General features: G+C 34.1%; 2 protein-coding genes across 3 annotated transcripts; both read left to right on the top strand.

Annotated features, from left to right (window-relative positions):
- Positions 1–460: 460 nt before the first annotated feature.
- On the top strand, positions 461–12,588 carry LOC123557120 (ganglioside GM2 activator-like). 2 transcript variants are annotated; one of them, XM_053543450.1, is made up of 6 exons: positions 461–606; positions 3,532–3,705; positions 4,755–4,883; positions 9,976–10,146; positions 10,442–10,618; positions 11,631–12,588. In XM_053543450.1, exons 1-6 carry the CDS (start codon positions 526–528, stop codon positions 11,763–11,765), a joined length of 867 nt encoding a protein of 288 aa, XP_053399425.1. In that variant the 5' UTR covers positions 461–525; the 3' UTR covers positions 11,766–12,588. The 2 variants fall into 2 exon arrangements, with proteins under 2 accessions (XP_053399425.1, XP_053399426.1); XM_053543451.1 differs by lacking the exon at positions 3,532–3,705 and having other exon boundaries at positions 511–606.
- Positions 12,589–14,265: 1,677 nt separating this feature from the next.
- On the top strand, positions 14,266–18,656 carry LOC123557121 (ganglioside GM2 activator-like). Its single transcript, XM_045348391.2, has 5 exons — positions 14,266–14,457; positions 15,251–15,454; positions 16,068–16,223; positions 16,804–16,940; positions 18,378–18,656. The coding sequence occupies exons 1-5, from the start codon at positions 14,386–14,388 to the stop codon at positions 18,400–18,402; spliced, it is 594 nt and encodes a 197-aa protein (XP_045204326.2). The 5' UTR covers positions 14,266–14,385; the 3' UTR covers positions 18,403–18,656.
- The last annotated feature ends 2,837 nt before the right edge of the window (positions 18,657–21,493 follow it).

Here is a 21,493-nt window from a genome sequence, read left to right as displayed (position 1 = left end):
ATTGTAACAGCATATGGCCCGAATAACCTACCGAGCTGAAAATTTAGTACTGTAAAATGCAAATTATAAGCGTTGCTAGAATTTTAGAAAATTAAAAATGTTCCAATAATTTTATCAGTTAATGAAATATGGACAGTCGTTCGAATGCGAACAATTAAATAACTCGTGCTATGCAGTCGGGATTTTTTTTAAATTATTACACATCCGAACTCCTGTCCATATTTTATCAACAGATAAAATATAGGCACATGTTTATTATTTTTAAAATAAACTTGTAGATTTCAAAATGGTTATACTTGACAAAACGTATTTTGTTAATCATTAGCACATTTACCAAATTGCCTTCTTGCGTGCTTGTTATGATAATTTTATTCGATGTAACAATACGTACTCGTACCCGTTCTTTAACAGCTATAAACTGGACACTGCAATAGAATTGTTTCCGTGATATAATGATAGCCGGACAGAAACCGCCGTGTTGAAGGTTTCGATTATCATATGTGAAAAGGTGCCTGTGAAAACAACATGGAGTCGTCTGCATTATGGTTTTGTTTTTTTCTTGTTGCATTCAGAATTGTGATAGGAGATCATGTCCATGAAATGATGGTATGTTGATTTTTCTCCTGTCTTTCGATCTATAGCAATTAGAGAAACTGTTAGCGAACAGCATGGATTCTCATGGCGCGGCTCATTTTTGGTTGCGTTTGACGTTTTTGAAGGTAGAGGAAACTGCTCCAGGTGCCTTGCCCAACATTGTTTCAGTCGCGGTTTGGCAACTGGGTATAACCACTGGCGCCAGACCAGAAAGAAAATGCCTTTGTACATATTATACTCTACCCATAGGTATTCTATAAGAACCATGGTCATGAACGGGAAAATATACTAACCCGTTTCAATCGTAAATTTCTCAACTTAAACGCGCAATTCGGTGAATGGGTACCTAGTATATTGAACATGCGATAATTTATCTTCCATCGTGCACCAGTCACATTGTCTCAATATTCCATATTGCTGAGATTATCAACATATTTTATGCTTTCGTCAACGTTACAGAAAAAACTTGCTTGACCTTCCCTAATGAACATCCGGTCTAGAGGTCACGGCAGTGTGCACATGTTTGGCGAAATGTAAACAAACAAAAACAGAATTTAAAAAAACAACACATTTTTACAATAAAACCCGAAATGATGAATGAAATTCATCTTGTATATGGTCTTCAATTTGAAATCGTACATTGGTCTATATCTGTTCTGTATATTTTATTCATTTTGCACATTTATGCTGCATTTTCACATTTTAGCGAACACGTGTAGTAAAATAACGATAGACAAATATTTTCACATTAGCCAATCAAAATGGTTTTGTAATCTAGAACGGAACTTCACCAGGGAAGTTCAAGCAAGTTTTTTGTGTAACGTTGAAATAACTATAAACTACGCGTTGTTTTTCTAAGATAAGATGTATTGAAGATATGTGACCGGTACTCAATGGAAGATAAATTACCACATGTTTGATATCCATAGTACACATTTACCGAAATGCGTGCTTTAGGTATGAAATGCGCGATTGAAACGGGTAAGTATATTTTCCCCTTCATGACCATGGTTCTTATAGAATACCTACGGGGTTGCTATTATGTAACAGAGGCATTTTCTTTCTGTTCTGGTGCCAGTGGGTAGAACCTCCAACCGCTTGATAACTTCCTCATATGATAGAATTCTAGACGAAAAGTGAGGTTTGGAACCTAGAACGTCGAGAGGCAAAAAAAGAGCAATGTCATACCCTTCGGATATAGACCCCATGTGCAAATCCGAATATGACCCCCTTTACATGGATTAAAATGCTATGACAGTGTGGTAAGAGTTTTATTTTGACCATGGAGAAGCCTGATATGCATACTGATTTGCTCTTTTCCGTCCGTGCATACGAATGAGTAAGAAAGAGAGCGTTCGCAGGTACGTACGTCCCGAAAATAGGCACCATTTGATTGACAGCCACCAAACTTTACAAAAATATAGCCATCAAGTAAAATAGGCACACTGGTTTTATCTTTTGCATCTTGTCCGGCAGTTGCGGTCCTTGACTGACATTACTTGATCATACTATAACAGCCCGCCCGCTTTAAATTAGCTCAATAGGGAGAGCGCATATCTACGCAGTCCTCCGTGACGATATGATAATAGACATTGTGTCGAAATCATTCGTCCTCTACCTCTGATTCATGTGGGGAAGTTGGCAGTTACTTGCGGAGAACAGGTTTGTACTGGTACAGAATCCAGGAACACTGGTTAGGTTAACTGCCCGCCGTAACATAACTGGGATACTGTTGAAAAACGGCGTTAAACCCAAAACAAACAAACAAACAAACAAACAAATACTATAACAGGCATGTACATGTATCTTCTGAACTATGTGAAAGGGTCACCAAATTTGAAACAGATGTTGAGTAAGCGTAAGTGACGAATTCATTTTTGTATCTGACCAGTAACTTCACAATTATAGCACTTGACGAAATAAAGTAATTACCTCAAGAGTACACAAGTACTGACTGGCAAATAGTGGTTAAGTTACAACCCTTACATTATATTTAAGCCATCATATGTGAAATACTGTGATACAAACTGGTCACCAGATTTAACACAAATTTCATGTAGTTTCAAAGAAGAATAAACATCAATGCTTTTATGAAAAAGCGTCAAATTGGGACATCCTTATCCTATCGGTTTAGTTTTAGTTTTTTATGTGTAGAAACATATACTTTCTCTGTAAATGCGAAAAAAATGTCTACGTGACACATTGAACATGATCTCAAGGTTTAGACAATCAAATGCCGACAGCCGAGCTCTTGCATTCTAGCTCCACATTCATTTATTACTATGAATTTCAGTTACCGAGCTCGGCATTCCAGCTCTGTATTCTTTTTGTTTTGTGAATGCCGATAGCCAATCTCAGAGCCAACTTCACACACTGAAAATATAGTGCGGATCCGGACTATTTTGTATTTCACTGTGCTTTTCATTATCTTAAATGAATTAGCAACTACGTGGTCTATGTTGTATAAAGAGATCGAGGAACTATTTGCGGAACAGAGCTACAGGTGTTCCGAGTATAGCTCCAATTTTAGTCAGGGAGCTACTTGTATATACGGAGAATATATCTCCAAAGACTCTATATACGAACACGTGCTCCGAATACAACTCCCAGAGGAGCTATATCCGAAGGGAGCCCTATAGGGTGTGACAGAGCTACCTTTACAATGTTTAGTTTGAAGAGATGGTAACGAGCTCTTCATTCCTAAATGTATTTGTTAACCTTTAAACAAATGGTAGTTATAATTTCGTTTTGTTTTCTGTTAACATACACGGGTTTTAGTAAGACATATGATGTACTTTAAAGCGTTCACATACGGACTCGGTCTAAAGATATATATGTTAACAGAAAACCTACGAGAATATTTGCAAGTGTGGAACGAACCCGCTGAATTAGAACACAGCGGCATATCATTCTTATGCATTTTATTTTGCATTTTAGATTGCTAAAAGGCCATCTAAGTTTTCATGGAATAATTGCAATACGACTACACCACTACCTTTGAACTTTACTTCGTTCTCATTGATTCCTGACCAGGTTCAATTGGGATCCAAAGTCCAAATATCATTCACAGCACAAGTGAGCAAAGACATTGGAACACCCGGCACTGTCCAGGTTTGAAATTAGATCTTTCCCTAGTACATTAACGTGCAGGAAGTACATCAGGTGTTAAATAACGAACTGCAAAGTGTGGGAGGGGGCAAAACAACTGAGCTAGCCATTAAGCGACATTTTCTCAAGTTATGCAGTTCAACAGAGTTAACGATGTTCCAAACATATAAACATTTTGTTATTTAACATTGGAAAACATTAACAGCGGTAATGATAAATGCAGCCCACAAACTACACAATTTCATCTTACAGCTTAAAGCTTAATTATTTCAAGCAAACAGCGGTTGTTTTATATTTATGATAAAAACACAACTCTACATTGCTAAAATATTTTACCAGAGTATGTTAGTATATATGTTAGCAATATCAGTTTACGATCTCAATTAACGATCTGAAGTAAAAGACAATAGCACAGATATGATTGTCATCGATGTTATATATACCCTGATGACAATACATCTTGTTGCCGAGGTAGAAATCTTAAAAAGGCATTTTCTTCATATAATAGTAAAAATAGTTTGCATATTTCTTCTGTGGGTAAAAAAAAATATAAAATCTGAAAAGTAGATCCCTCGGAAGCACCGAGAACAAACGTGGAGAGTTAGCTTTACAGATTGTTTATGCCTCGTTATGATTCCAGGAGAGAGACGAAGGCCTACATTTCATGAAAACCCTTTAGTAATTACTTTAGTTAAGTCTGTTATTTTGCTTAAGTCATTATTATTCAATGTCGACTTTTTGTCTGTAAAAATGTATTTAAAGCTAAAATATACTTTCGTTAGCAGTATGTGTCTGCAGTACTTATTCAGACTCGCAAATGTGACATTTCTATCTAAGCACGATGTAACGAACTTATGTATTTGTAAGTATTTATATAAGCATATTCCTTTACTTCGTTTTCTGTAAAATTCAGAATTGTTTTTTTTATCTATGAAAGAGTCATATGCGGTTCTGATATAGATGAAAAAAAGTCAACACTGAAGACACATAAAAGGCAAAAATAAGCATTTAAAACTGAAGCAGAAAATTCAGTTTTATTTGTATACCCGCAGGTTGATGTGGACGCTTTACTACATACACAAGGTACCACCCTAGATGTTTGTAAATTTACAAAGTATTGTCATATCAAGGATGTTTGCAGCATCGTTAGGACTACCAAATATAAATGTCCTTTGAAGAAGGTAAAGTTATTATCCTTGTCGTTAGACAATATTCCGATTCTTTAACGGTCATCTGTATTTACATTTTGTGAACTGACGACGAGCAGAACAATTTATGCTTTAATATCATAGCATATTGATTTCTAATCTAATTATGCTTGTTTCTGTTAAAACACGCTTAAATGCTAAAATGACGTCACGTTAACGTGCAGTGACGTCAATGTTTTTGTTTTGCAATTATAAAGTAACAAACACAACTATACCGGTTCCTCCATCACCAGTTATTATCAACGGTGTACTGCACGCAAAGGTTAATATGACGGAAGCCGGCAAAGAGATAGGCTGCCTGGAAATGCAAATATGTATTGGGTAAGATTGTAATATTTTACCATGATTTTAGAAAAGTTTATCGTAAGATGGGATCAGTAAAATCACACCACCTTTGCATACCATGACTTCCTTCCATATGAAACTTCTTGCTGCACGCGCCCTTCAATGCACATTCCTATCATTACTGTAGATAAAATGTTTTCATGCGAAGCGGGCAAAGAACGTAAGTCTGTTGCTAGACATTTTATTAAGAATACAGACAAGGCAGCAATTTAACAAGACACGTCAAATAACATCAGTACAAATACCATTATTTGATGAAATACTGCTTAAATCAAAGACCGACCAGACACTAAGAATAGCAGAGTTGTCACTTTTCTCATTAAATGGCCAGTTTGCTTTGTTTAATATACTGTGTTATTCATTTCAGTTCTTGTAAGACAAGAAGTCACTAAGAAACTACACGTCACAATACAGACGTACAAACGTTGTATAAAGGCATGATGCAAGTACAGAAACTGACTATATGAGACGGCTTTTGATGTGAAATAATTCTTTAAAAGATCAGAAATTATAAGTTGATTGTAACAATGACTGTTACCATACATTTTCACTATATACCACACAATAAAACAACTTCCATTTAAGTCTAGATTTTGACAAAAATGAAGTAAAGAAATTATCTTTGTTGTTTCTTTTATATTCCACATATCGCAAACATGTCTTTAGCAATATTGCTGTTATCGCCAATATTTCTCCCTAATACACCTGTTACATTTGTACTTCAATTTTAGAATGTAGACAGAACTTTAAAATAGTACTACTAGCAAACAATAAGGAGCAGGAAAAACCAAGAAAAACAATGAAATTGAAAAAAATAAATGACTAACATTGGTAAATTGCTAGATACCGGCGACTGTAAAGTAATTTAAACCAGAAGCATTGCCTTCAGTTTAAATCCAGAGAATACAAGAAATGTGCTTATAGGAAACATTCTCTTGTAAGATGATGAGAATATGTGTCGAAATAGTTATTCGGTTTTCATCGTTGTTGCATACATAGCCCGTATGTTTGCAATCCAGGTGCGGCATGCACTTGGTTATTCCTTCCAGCTTTTTTCCTATGTGCGTTTTACATTCGTCATTTCTGCTTTTCTAACACATCTATTTGCCTACATATCTGCTAATAGCTATAAAGCCATCAACATCGAGCAGCTTTAAGGATATAAAATGGATGGTATATTATTTTTTTGCAATAGGCTCGACCGCATTTTATGAAATTCCGATGCGATATATTTTTTTGCTGCTTCTTTTTCGATTTCCGTTTTCAGTTTGCTTTAAGTTTTGCGTTTTGTTGAGCCTGTTCATCAGGGATAATGAAATATTCAACTCTCCTCACCCCCTTGTCCCGTCTTAGGTGAAGTCTTCAATTTTAGAAGAGAACTTAATCGTATTCGAATAATTTACACTTATGACCGTCGGAAAAAAGCAAAATGCAAAAAAGTTAAAGATTATCAGCAAAACACGAAACGCAAGTAGCAGCAAAGCAACTTAGCAAAAAGCATTCCAAACCGGTATTCTATATCCGCGTACCTGTTCAATAAGTATAAAAGCCGATATTCACCAAGTGTGCATTGTGATACAAGCGATGTAAAACGAAGGTCATGTGCAAATGATTAAACTTCCTTGCTTAAACCCCGGTATAACTTAACTTCCTTATTTCACATAACCCATTCGTATCTATGAGGTCTCTGGATGAAAAAAAAATCCTATTGAGACATTGTGTCTTTATTGGATATATTTAACACGCAACAAATTAACATTGAACTTTGAAACTGCACGAACCATAACTTAAATCAAACTCATACAGAACACAAATAGTTTCATAATCTTTTTTATATTTATTTTATTCTCAATTAATCATATTTCTTTTCATTCGAATGAATAATGCAGAATTTAATGGACACAATCGACCCTTTTTCAATGCGTTCAATTAAAGAATATTCATGCAAACAAAAGTACATGTACTTGGTTAATGAAACAACAAAAAACGTTTGGTGAACGCAGGTACGATTTTACCTGCGTATGAGTACACCAGTTTATGAAATGCATATCAAAGGTGTTTTTATGCATATTTCCAAGAGTGGACCACCCAGTGGTCCAATGGTAACGCTGTCTAACTTAAATTTAAGTAAAATTACTAACATTGAAGTAAGAGTCCTCTGTATGGGTGCTTTGCACCTTACGCACAAAGAACCAGGGACGCTTCTGGAACTGGGGCGTATTCTGTATCATTCTCAAACTTAAATTACTAAAACAGTGTGATCTGGAGGAGTCACCCATTTTGGTTTCAAACAATATAACCAAATGTGGCTCGACACAGCGGGTGACGGCACTACTTTTGTCTGCATACCGTATTAGACGTATTACGCGACCCGTCTTTCTGAAATCGCTAATTAAAGCCAATTACGCGCACAATGTACCGAAACCACTCCTTTTCACGGAAAGAACTGATAAGAGCAATAGAAAGGGCAGCGCTTTTCATATTACGCATTCTAAAAAGACTGGTTTTAAAAACTCATACTTCCATTCGGGAAGCTTTTGAAGGTTTTTGGAGTTACAACCAGGTACAATATTTAATATTTAGGGTATATAACCATTTATTAAAGTAGAATGCATCAGAAAATAACATTAAAAGAAATAGTTCCATCTTTGTGCACAATCACTTTCCGTGAAATTAATCAATGCTGAAGTTAATATAATTGTCTATAAATAACTAATTAAAAATTGTAATTATCTGGAATAGTCAATGCATAATGCTAGTGTAAACGCATATTTTTCAGCCTCGTATGACATATACATGTACAATTTTGCTTGCAGATAACATGTAGTAACATGATAGGGGTTTAAGAGTGAACTTTGGCACCAATAACTCAGTTTACTCCCTCCTCCGCCCAGAATGATTGTTTTGCCGCGGACCGTTCCAACATTGTGCCTTGATCATTGACGTGTTCCGTATTTATGTTTGTACTTGTGTTTTACAGTCTTGTGTTTCTTTTTTATTTATCATTCATCTGTGTATATGTGTGTATGCAAGTGAATACAATGGAATGTAGAGTACTTTATGTGTGACTGTATTTTATGTGGCTTTTTCTGATGGAAAATGATGAACTGTAGATGAATTTACTCTAGATATGAAAACCCTTTGTATTTTGTTGATAGTTTCTTATTTATCTTATAACATGCAGCATATCATATATGTTTAGGAAGCAGACTTGCTCGGTTCACTGTATTGGATCATAAAAATGTAAATGTTAGAGTCTTGGAGCTAGTCTACTTTACCTACTAAAGTGTCATTTTTTTCAATTTACACACTAGTTGTGCAGATTTATGGAGAGCCGCAAATACATTTTAACAATAATCGTCTAAGACACATTGACCAGGTATAGCTTAAACATACCATACGCATTTGCTGAATTAATCCCCAGTGGTTATGATGTCCTATAAATTTTTTGAATACAATCGCCGGTAATCTCATGTTTGTCTTTTTTATTCAGTCAATCTTTAAATAACATTATAAAACTTCCGTGTTGAAAGTTTCAGTTGTTAGATCTTACTTATTAACGACTAAAACAGCATGTTATCTACGGATAATTACGTTTTGTTTTTATTTCTTGCTTCACCACTAGTATTTGGTAAAGATGCAGTAATAGAAATGGAGGTAATAGTTTATCATTCATAATTTACGATTTCAAACTATTATTGCATACAAGTTTGTATCGTATGATTAAATATCTGGTGTTAATATCGACTTCTTTTGAATAGCTTACATTATGTGTTAAACTTACGTTCAATATAACCGTTACAAAGAGCGTATGAGTATACTCGCTAATGTGTAATATATTTTGAATGAAATAGTTATGTGAATCAAATAAAGTATAGGCAAGAGGGTATAATTTAGTCAACAAATAATTCAGAACTTTAATTTATCACTGTGGTAAATCAAAGGTTGTAATAGTTGTAGTGCAGTACGCTGTGATTGTTTTCCCTTCTTTGATTAAAAACGAAACAAAAGTCATTAGGATAAGTATATGTTTCGTTTCATCGTAGTGTTTGTCCAGCATAATTATCCTATATGTTTGGACTCTTAACACTGATCCTTGCCTGTACTCGGCTCCCACGATTTTTTCATAGGAGATAACTACAGAGGCTATGCAAATTTTATACAATTATTATCAGTGTTAGAGGAACTACTCTCTTAAAATAGTAATTTACATTAGTTAAGAAGTTATACGGCAGGTATTTATTAGGTAGCCAGACTAGAATGAGACATGAAAAACCAATATGGTAATAATTATTTTTGTCTCAGAAGGGGACAAAGAATTAGTGATACTAAATCCTGGCGTAATATTGTGGCTTCGAAACATGGCGTGTTATCGCGATGAAAAATGTTTCGCTAATTTTACTGTTTATTAATTTGCAAAGCTTAATCATCGCTAAAATTTAATTTAGATTTAAACATTTTCATGAGAAAAAAAATGTAACGACTCGCGCGAAAAATAAACATCACTTCACTCAACTGTTTAAGATTTACAAAAATTGATATGATCACATTCTTGACAATCATGTCTGTCAGCATGCGTTTACATACTTTCTTTCAAACGATTCTGTACTAACTTGAACCGTTTTAAAAGAGTTTTATTTAAAATCGTATCGTATCATATTCACCCATACAATGAAATAAGCAATACAAGATTCATCCTTTACATACGTAATTTTTCCAGGTTGGTAAGGTGCACGGTGATTTCCAGTGGGAAAACTGCAATAAGACAGCCGTTCCTTATTTTTTTAGCTCATTTTCAGTTCAGCCGGATCCTGTTAAACCTGGAAGCAATGTGTATGTAGACTTCGATTCAGAGTTGACACAGGATATTGGAACGACAAATACACTTCGGGTAAATACTATCGTTAATAGTTTGTATTTCGTAGAATGCTTTCAAGATAAAAGGTATTCAGTAATGATAAACATGTACAAGTATGTATTTATTTGGCACTTTTAAAATATTTGGGAGTTTTTATTTGCTTTGCAATAAATATGCAGGAGAAAAACAGCTGATTCTTTTCTTCTTTCTTTTAACTACAAAGCCGGGCAGGAATTAGTAAAACCGAACAGTAGCTTCAATCGAAAATAAAGTTTCACTATCTTAAGACTAGTACTGCATTTTGAAGTTTTGTTTTTCATGTTGAAAGGCAGATCTTGAACTTACACTGACAACTCAAGGAACACCAATAGATCTTTGCAGCTATAAACCGTTTTCTGCATACTGTCACATAGAAAACTTATGCAAAGTGCTCGAACAACATAGAGAGAAATGTAAAAACCTGATCAAAATACTACACATGGACTGTAAATGCCCCTTTAAAAAGGTAAGGGTTAACATACGCTATGAAGAATTTATTTATTTTATTTTGCTAGGTTTAACGTCGCACAGACACAATTTTAGGTCATATGGCGAATTTCCAGCTTTGACGGTGGAGGAAGACTCCAGGTGCCTCTCCGTGCATTATTTCATCACGGGCGGGCACCTGGGTAAAACCACCGGCCTTCCGTTAGCCAGCTGGATGGCTTCCTCATATGAAGAATTCAACGCCCCGAGTGAGGCTCGAACCCACATCGATGACGGGCAAGTGATTTGAAGTCAGCGAACTACTCGACCACGGAGCCCCAACACTATGAAGAAAGTAATGTATCAAATATACAGCGAAATACATTTTTTGTTAGTTTTTATATTTCAAATTATGAACAATTAATGAATCATAATACAATAATTAAATAAAGCAAAATGAAATAGATAAATAGAAATAAAAAGAATTCAAAATTAAATTAATATATTTAATATAACCTGAACCACACTCGATTAATCCAACTGTCCGTAATATACAAATATGGAGTATTTTATAATAATCATGATTCAACATTTTTGTTGACAAACATGAATAATAATGACAGTCACTAACTGGAATGCTAATTTTTGTTGGGTTTTGGGTCCAGCGACTCAATTAAGATCCGATTACGACATTTCCTGATTATGATGGCGGCAGAAAATCCCAAGTGCCACTAGACACAGGCGGGAATCCGGGTAAAATCATCAACCATCCGCAGACAAGCTAGATAGCTACCTCACATGAAGAAGTCTACACACCAAGCGTGGTTTCGAATCCATATCGATGAGGGGCAGGTGATTGGATGTCAGCGACCATTTTAATACAGCCCCTTACCCCTCCCGAACACAAATGTTGAGAAAAACAAAATGTAATAACAGCCATCCAGGTTTAATTTTATTTTATACTTAATACTAGTACTGTTTAAGAAAATTTAAATATGAGTAATTTGGCAGTGTAAACAAATTTTACATGTATTTAATTTGTTGTCTTGCAGAACAAATACAATGTGCCCAAGTTGCCATATAATCTCCCCGAAGTACCAATAGATGGAATTTTCCATGTAAAAGCGAGTCTGACAGAATCTAATAACACTATTGGGTGTCTGGATGTAAAGATCTGCATTGGGTAATTGAATTTAGTCTCAAGATGGTGTAGACTATATAACTGAAATTGTGTTTGCTAAATTTAGCAGGTGTTTGCTTTTCATTATCTTTAAAAAGTAAACAGTATTCCCGATGTAGACGGAAAACTGTCACAGATTCATATTATTTATCTACAAACTATGTCCGTGAATGTTCAGAATCTTACACCATTTCAGTCATACATAATATTGAAAATAATAGTTTGAAATGGAACATGATTTCCTGTTAAATGCAGTAAAACAATTACCCCTGGTACACGTATTGTTAAAATACATAATTATGACGATGGTGTATTAGATAGGTTATTCTTTTGATACTGAGACAATTTATAAATATGAATGGGACATGGGGTAACCGATATTTCAACATATGCTACTTTTAGCGTTTAATTTAAAGAACATTTCAATATCCGACAGTTCTGAAAATTAATTATAATACACATCGTACTTCTAGATTTATTAGATTATTTATTATTGTATACGAATCATATATTCCAGGTCGTGCTGAGTTTCGTGTCACACCACTTCACTCTTGTACTGCTAAACGATGAATTCCTTCGTATTCTTGCCAACCAGGCGTCTGTTATATAGATCAGTCTCCCTTGAAGTCATACGTTTCACATGATAAAACATTTCAACGTTGGATGAACATTGTACCGCATTCAGATACGAAGTATCCGTTCAGATACGAAGTGTCCGAATTTTTGCAACATAAACAGTCATTATGCAGTGCACAATATATTTTAGATATTGAAGTGTATTTAAATGAAATTAATATTGCATTGACATTGATGATAAAACATATGATTGATCTGGAACTTCGTGTTATCTCTATCTGCCTAAAGGGAATTGGAGCATTTAATGTGCTTCTCACGTTAATACTTCAGATCTAGAGTCGTTACTCTATATCGACCATTTTGTTTTATGATGCTATGGAAACAAATTTCGGTCATTTTGATCAAATATATAAATGTATTAAGGTATTAGATCACTAATAGTAATGTTTACAAAATGGCCTTTGCATGGTATATTCTGAAAGGTAACCGTGTTTTTTGCACTATTTTGCAATTTTTAAACAACTTTTACCATGCCGTTTATTATGAATTTTGTATAACTTATGGTATCTCCTCAAGCTCAAGTAGAGACAAATTTCAAAGTGATAGCCATTATCCAAAACGTTTGCAGAGAACTCATTTTACCCTTAATTTTAATAAAAGAAACATCAAACTATTGGTAAACAATTATAAAACACAAAATAGAAATGTCAATATCATTTTTTTTCTATCATAATGGTGCCTCAAGTAAACAGATTTAATGAGACAGAATTCATACTTCAACATTGAAAAAATAAGGTCGAATGCTGTGTTTCTGTTTTGAATTTTGTTTTCCATTTAAAAATAACCTTAGGGCAGACATAAAACCTACCTAAATTTCATTCACAATATATAATCTAAGAGTAAAAGCAAATTAGAGAACTTTCACCGCGTGTAACTTAATATTTTTAAAGACGTGTAACTCTATCCCTTCTGTTTAGGTAGTAAATTCACTTTGAACATGAAGAAATCGCTTATAAGATTCATCTTTTTCCATTTTTGTACAAGAAATCAATGATAAGTCTTGAAGGAAGTAAAAACTTACTAGAAAAAAGGAAAATAAGGGGAAAAAATGGTCCCAGTAGGGCTTGAACCTACGCCCCAGTAAAAGTAGGTTTATGGTAGGAATTGAAAACTCTTCAAAAAGGAGGTTCTCTATTAGTGATCTAATACCTTAAACAATTTAAACTGGTGTTGGAAGTTCGATTAAAGAACACCTGTAATTATTTACGTCAGAACAATATTACTTTCCCACTGTGTCAGACACGCACATTTACCACAACAGGTCATTGCTATTCAATTATCATCTCTGTTTATTGAAAGGTATAAATACAACAAAAAGAGAACTTATCTAAGGCAAATAATAATTTGTATGTGCCGGAAAGAAATGAATAGGAAGATAAATCACTTAAGACATTGTTTATTTGTAATCAATTTTGTACAGGAAAAAAACTCTCAACGGTTTACCTGTAAATGAAACTTCCGCATGGCCACATGATTCACAAGAAGGAAATTATATCATATGACCAATCGTAATCATTATAAAAAGACTAAAAAAAGGACTAATGAAATATCTTCCTTGTATATGGCTAAGATACACAAATCTCCCTTTTCGTTTGCTAAGCCAAAATAAAACAGAATGAAGAATTGCGCAAAATGTACAGTCCAATGCAATTCATCCGCATAAATAAACCAATAAGCAGAGTAGAATCACTGGTACCGATCATTCTAATGCAAATCACTACTAATAAGAATATTTCGGATGAACTGTTCACTATCATCAACATATTCATAATCTTTATCATCATCATCACTACCATCCATTTCATAGTACAATGCAATACAATTTGCTACAAGTATGACACAAATGATAGTATCTGTGTTGTACTAAATAACAATGCGTTATATTTAATTTACATCTATACCTTTAACTTCCTTGTCTAATTCTACGGGGGCTTTCGTCATTTTCCTTCTATTGCTAGTTTAAATATGTTACCACGTATTATTCGGTCAACATGAATGTTCAATGGCTTTTTATCTTGGCTAGCTTCGGCCGATTGAATGCAAACGGAAATGTTGATTTAACAGTAAGTTATCGTTTGATTATTGTGTCGCATTTTTGCATTTCTGCCTTAACTTTTAGCAGCTCACATGTCATTTAAGGCGATATTATTTAATTCGTCATGCAGCAAACTTTACAAAAATTCCAGTTTTCAGGAATAACGAATCAAATTTTACGTTGGTGTTAATGTTCACGTTAAAGGTGGTTAATTACATGTCTTTGTATTAAGCAATATTTAATAACATTTTCCACTTAAATTTCATAGATGCCATTTGAAATTTACTCAAATTAAAATAAAGAACAAAAAAGGCTTGTTACATATAATTAGATTCCTTTAAGAAGGGTACGATATTTTATTAGTTTGGTAGATTTTGTTATTAGCGCCTCCAGCCCCAAGCAACATCCACTCCCACATACTTATACCTTTAACACCAAAGCATTCAGATACTTCTAATTTTCTCTGACTGTAATATTCGCAACAAGGATAAATATCAAACAGGAATGTCACGTTCCAAAAGCGCAGCCTCCCCGTAAGTTTAACATTCCGCGTTTACATAAGAATAGTACAGGAAGATGCATCTGAAATCTAATGATAATCGAATAAACATTTAAAGAAAACTTGTTTCGTGTTTATTTTAACCAAAACTCGAAACACTGAGTTTTACTAACTTGATACTTACGTTGTGATAGAATATAACTTCTCAACAGACATATTATTGAAGAGTAGACCTTTATTAAATGATGATTCATACTTGTATTGTTGCAAATATTCATAAACTGTGCAAGGTTTATTTCGTATGTTACCTTTATAATCAAAGGTTGAAAATGTCCTGAAATTCTACGGAGCTAGTGAAGACGAACCTTTTATGGCACGTAATTGTGACACAACAGACCAGAAAAAAGCTCCAATCGTTCTCAATTCCATAGAAATGTCTCCACACCCAATACAACTCGGAAGGTTCCTCTTTGTGAATGTTTCAGTATATCTTAACAAAGAAATAGGCGTCTACAGTAAAATTGAGGTAACAACCTTGAACTGTTATATATAATTTATTATGACTATGTGCTTATCTGCTACAAGTTTAACACTTTAATGTTAGTATTTTCATTTTCGTTTGCATACTTTCAGTCGACCTTAAAACGCAGAAATATAAGTAACAATGTTTAAAGAAAACTTGTTACTTTTTATCTCTTCTAACAGTAACATAATAATGCAGCATTCAGAATGTTATATGTATGTATAGAACTGAGCATGGTGTGTTTATTTTTTTTTATTTTTGTTGTTATTACAGAACAATTCAAATGTATATAATCAAAGTTTCTGCAACAAGGAAATTAGACTTACGGAAACAATAGAAATATCAATAACATATTTAAAAGTGATAAACATAGGTTACCGTGGCCCAACTGTGTTAACATAATATCTTCTATTACCCATAAAACACTATAAATGGATCTGTTGCAACGGTAGCTAAAGCAAATATTTCCTGCACACAATATTAATATCTTATTTTCAAGTTATTTTACATATTACCGTCACAATCTAGAATTCGAACATTTGATAAATAGAAACTTTACAATGTTTATTAAAATGCATGCTTAAACTATTTACCGACACATTTATCTTGATTGTAGATTGGAATGAGCATCAGACTGAAAACACCTCTGGGTTATACTGAGTTGTGTGATTTTGTCGGTGAAGAATTCTGTCACACTAACGACTTATGCGACCATATTGCCAAATACAAAGACCGCTGTCCTGTTGCCAAATGTACATGTCCTTTACCTCAGGTATCATGAATGAAACGCACCTTTTTCTTATTAGGGTTTAAAGTTGTATTAGTGCACTTGTGGAAAGGTTTATGTTAGTAAAAATTCAATCGTTATACAAACCAAAACTAGCGTGGAGATGACAAATTATCCGTTTGTAACATTGATAGATAGTTTTTCAATGCTTAGAAGAAGACATAATAAGAATCTTGTTGAGAGTAAACTGGTACCATTTCGATATCGACCATACGTACTTAATCAAAGCATTGTAATATAGCTGAACTATGTTGTGTATATTAAGATATTTGCAATGTAATTTAGCTAGAATGTGTTATGTGTATTGATGTATTTGTAAATGCAATTCAGCTAGAAAGTGTTGTATGCACTAAGAGTACAAATTAATCGCAATTTATCTGGATCGTGTTGTGTGTATTGAGATATTTGTTTCCCAACATGCAATCTACCATCCAAAACAATGCTGTTTAACTAACTTGTGTATTGAGATATATATATATAAACCAACTTGATACCTACAGTATACTAGTAAATTGCGTAATTTAGCCAGACAATTTTGTGTAAATTAAGATATTTATATCTACAGGGACAATACAATCTAACACAATTCCCAATTGTCGTGAAAAAACTTCCATTTGATTTGTACGGGTCATTCGAAACTACCATCAAAATATCAGAGCGAGGAAAACATCTCGGCTGTATAGAATCACACTTTTGTATTGGGTAATTTCAATTGTATACACTATTTGCACCATTTGCATGCCAATGAGCAATGAAAGAAGTGACAGTTGATTCACCTGTTTTATACATATATAATGACAGTGGTTTAATGCTCCTTTAGTAGCGTGGAAACGAACTGCCAAAGGTTAAAAAATAAACTTTTCAAACCTTTTATGATGTTCTTTTTACAACGGACCTGTGAATGTATTAGGTAGAGTACACGGTCATTAATACAGGGAGTGGTCGACAGTTTGATCTCGGGGCGAGACAATTTTTACCATAGGAGGCTTTATCACAATACAGGATAGACGTTCAAAAATCCCGTCTTAATTACTGGTTCAGTGGTAGTTATCCGTCACATGTGCCTCCATGTTCCACTCTAAAGCAGTTTATAATATCATGGTGCCAATTGTACGCCAAGTACAGGCCATTTTCATGCCAAAATAGTTACCACAACTTGATTATTTTCGATTTATAGTATTCAAAAGAAACGTTTGTTTGTCTATGTAGGTATTGTCCGTAAGTATTGACCTGGCACTCATTAATCTTCGCCAATATTTTCGGGCGTTTTCGTTATTTCACGTGATATTCGTGTCCTGAAAATATCTAGATTTATCGAAATAATCAACTTAGAGAACCAACGACACAGTGGTGTAGTGGTAAGCTCTCCGACTTGAAAACACATTACCATGGGTTCGAATTCTTTTCTAACCATTTTTTAAAATATAATTCCTTGTGTTTGTATTTGTATCTATGATTATATATTTTTATGACACATTGCATTTTGTATCGCTAACAACAGTTCTTTGAATTGTCCGTTGAATGAATGAATGAATGAATGAATGAATGAATGCTTGTCCGGTCCTCAAGATTTTAAACGACATTTTGTAGAACGGTTTTTTGTACGTAGAAGAATGGTAATCGATAGTAGAGTATTTCGTTGATAAAACATGATAAGTGTGACAAGTTTCCGTCTTTTACAGATAAAATCATAAAAAAATAATTTGGTCAGACAGAGGACTCGAACACTCAACCCTGAGATTAGTGGCAAAACGCTTTGTCCGCACAGCTATATCCGCACATGTTACGTGATGGTATATAATTAGCTTTTCAATAGCTATATCATTGTTTGGGTTCGTACACCGAAAATTAATTTACGGAAACATACGGAATATTCATGAGTGCCAGGTCAATACTTACGGACAATACATTCTTTACTTAGGTAAAATAGAACTAAATGTGCCCTATTGTTCTTTATCGTTTTAACAGAATGTGTTAACTTGTTCTATGCCGTTTAAAATTTTTGACAAGATAAAAGACTAACACACAAAACTTTCATCTTGCAGAAAAAAACAGAGTATCTTGTTGTTTAAGATGTATTTCAGTAAAAATTTTAAAATATGTTTGTTATAACGTTGTTGTTATTATCTATTTATTAAGGAGCTGCGTACCACCAATATTTTAACCTTACACGCCAAGTATGGTCAAGTACTATACAGCTGATGTGCCGAAACGTCGAAGAGGTTTACTTGTTAAATAAAGAAAATGGCGTTCCAAACATTTAATAAATGTCAATGAAACTTAACAAGACATTATCAACTGGTTTCCAGTTTCATTTCCTCTCATGCTTTTGATCATTTTTATTGAATGTATGTTGTGTATTATTTTTTGTAAATACCATGTAATATAATGATATAATTAAATCTCTTTCTTATGATACATCTCACGTTTATATGGCACGTATGTGCAATCGGAATAGAGAAAGCGTTCTGAAATAAAGTAAAAATGAAAAAGGAAGTAAAATAACATAACTGGTGTAGTCACAAATAAATTTCCTGTAAGCAAAATATGTCTTTGTTTATTAAAAAAGAGACATGTAGCGCATGTCTCATTAGCATTGTTAACATGTGCTGACAAATCATTGTTTAAATTCTTATTCTCAAAAGCGGTAACACCTGATAGAAGGTTACAATTTCGACTTGTGTTAATGATACCGCTCATTAGTAAAAACAGGACATATCTAGCAGAAGAAAAACTAGAAATACATTCTGAATGCCCACGGGCAGAATGTCGAGCCCGCCGGCTGTCTAAAAAAACTGTAACATTTATTATACTACTTGGCGGTGTCAGGACTGATTTAGGCTAGCACCTGTATTTTCATATGGAATGTTTTGACCAATTACAAAAAAAAATCTATATAATGTAAGTCCGCATAAAACTTCTTATCAGGTAGAGATAGGTCAAAATGCACCTAACAATTGGATGTAACATGCATGTTGTACCACAGAAAAGTGGTCTCAATTTTTCCAGACTGCCAGTAATACAAAAGTTACAATATAAGCTATGCATAGTAACAACAAAGGGAAGTAATTCCAGAAACAAGGTTGCCTCATAAAGTTGAACATATGTGCCAAGTTACATTAAAATCCCCTTGAGCATGAAGAAGACATGCTCCAGACAATGTCATTCTTGTATGGCATTTGGCCTCTAAGTTTGACCTTGACCTTAGACCTAAGGACCTGGTTCTTGCGCATGACACACATGTAAGTCAAAGTTATGGTTCGGACAAACTTCAATTTGACCTTTGACCTCCAACTGTAACCTTGACCTTTGAGAGAGGAACATGGGGTTTGCGCATGACACGCCTTCTCGTTAAGTTTAACATTCATGCCAAATAAAAACAAGATTGGTCCATGCATGTCAAAGTTATGGTCCGGACAACATCGGACGGACGCACGCACATACAACGATCCGCCCGTCAAAGTGACGACTATATCGAGCTCACCGCCAGTAGGCTCGACAACAATATACGGTCCCATAATACATATGAACTGAAATGGGTCTCTTGTCAGCTAACAAAATATGTTTGAACTATTTACAGAATCACCATTGTAGTGCAAGAGATAGGGCATTTTTATTTACTTTTTTGAGCAAAGGCTTATTTGACAGCTAAACTATGATGCTGCTTCAAGAAATCTATTTCTAAATCAGTTTATGAATTAAGGGAACCTGTGAATTGATTGATTAAAATGGCACTGTTACTATCTTTCTAAAGTTAAAATATCATATGAAAACATGTGACACGTTAAATGATTAAAAATAATGTCTTAAATATAGCTTGAAATGGGCATTTCATTTTAGTCATGGCCAAATATCTCAAAAGTAAGCACACGGACCTATACATTTTATTTCACCATATTATAGGCCATATGTTTATTTACCTTTGTGAGAAGTTTCACTAAAATCTACATTTTAGAAAAATTTCTATTCGCGAAAATGTTATGAAAGTTGCGATTTTCCCATAGACTCCCATTATGAAAAATTACGTAAGATCCAAATTTTTCATATCAGTCTAGCAAAAAATCAAGCACAGGACCCTATCTTTTTTATTTGCTGAATTTTCTTAATATATTCTGAAGTTTTGAAAACTCAGAGTTTAATCAAATTCTACATTGTAGAAAAAATTTCGATCCAAAAGTGCAGAACTACCTTAAACCATCTATATCTAAAAGGAAACGATTAAAATGTGTGTATTGTTATTAAAAGGTGCTTTAAGCTGATTGTTACAGAAAATATTATGTAAAAAAACAGGGTTTAGGCAGTCTTTTTTCATAAGAAGAAGCGTTTATTCTGCAAAATATTTATACAAGCTCTCAACTGTGTTAAATAAAATCTGAAAAGTAGATCCCTCGGAAGCACCGAGAACAAAGCAAAAAGTGAAAATTGCAGACTCGGTTTGATTGAGTCTGTTCATGAACAGTAATGGAAAATGCAACACTGCTCACGCCCCCTAGCACAAACTTAACCTGTATTCAATCTTCAAATATGAATGAGTTAAAATCAATGATCCCGAAGGACCAGAAAATATAACAACACTGAGATGAAGTCGGGGCGACTTTTTATGGCCGCCGCAAAACCCTTAACACCCGCTGTTGTGAAGTAAATAAAATCTGAAAACTAATTCCCTCGGAGTCACCAAGAACAAAGCAAAAAGTGAAAATTGCAGACTCAGTTTGCCTCAGTTTTCAAGAGCAGTAATGGAAAAGTAACATTGCCCACGCCATCTAGCACTGGCTTAAGCAGTATTCAATTTTCAAATCTAAATGGGTTGAAATCGATGATCCCAAAGGACCAGAAAATATAACAACACTGACACAAAGTCGGGGCGACTTTTTACGAAGTCGTACAGATACTCGAGAACATAATGTTTAGAATGCAGTCTTTGTCACTGATGTACATCTCTATTTCAAAGAAATGTATACTTGAATGCAAATCTTTTTCTTAAAATAATTATGTTGTCCTTTTAAATGTGATATTTTCAGTTGTCAATTATCTTCTGCATCAATCATCATGACTATGACCCTACAATAACAATACATAAACAAAACACGAAAGTCACATCTGTAACACAAGAGCGGCATTACATTATGTTCACTTGTTTACGATAGCAGACAAATTGTCAAAACTGCTTATGACAGACTTGATAAAAATGATTAAATCAACGAAAAACTTACTTACTTTCACATTTAGGATTCAGGCATTATTGCAAGTACATA

Source organism: Mercenaria mercenaria, chromosome 5 (genome assembly GCF_021730395.1).
Source record: "Mercenaria mercenaria strain notata chromosome 5, MADL_Memer_1, whole genome shotgun sequence".
Classification (NCBI taxonomy): domain Eukaryota; kingdom Metazoa; phylum Mollusca; class Bivalvia; order Venerida; family Veneridae; genus Mercenaria; species Mercenaria mercenaria.
The sequence above is the reverse complement of the archived record's forward strand: the minus strand, read 5'-3'. Positions and strand labels throughout refer to the sequence as shown.

Coding starts and splice junctions, on each gene's coding strand:
- LOC123557120 (XM_053543450.1), top strand. CDS start 526: ATGGAGTCGTCTGCATTATGGTTTTGTTTTTTTCTTGTTGCATTCAGA. Junction 607..3,531: donor ATCATGTCCATGAAATGATG/GTATGTTGATTT, acceptor TTTGCATTTTAG/ATTGCTAAAAGGCCATCTAA. Junction 3,706..4,754: donor GAACACCCGGCACTGTCCAG/GTTTGAAATTAG, acceptor GTATACCCGCAG/GTTGATGTGGACGCTTTACT.
- LOC123557121 (XM_045348391.2), top strand. CDS start 14,386: ATGAATGTTCAATGGCTTTTTATCTTGGCTAGCTTCGGCCGATTGAAT. Junction 14,458..15,250: donor ACGGAAATGTTGATTTAACA/GTAAGTTATCGT, acceptor TTATAATCAAAG/GTTGAAAATGTCCTGAAATT. Junction 15,455..16,067: donor GCGTCTACAGTAAAATTGAG/GTAACAACCTTG, acceptor TCTTGATTGTAG/ATTGGAATGAGCATCAGACT.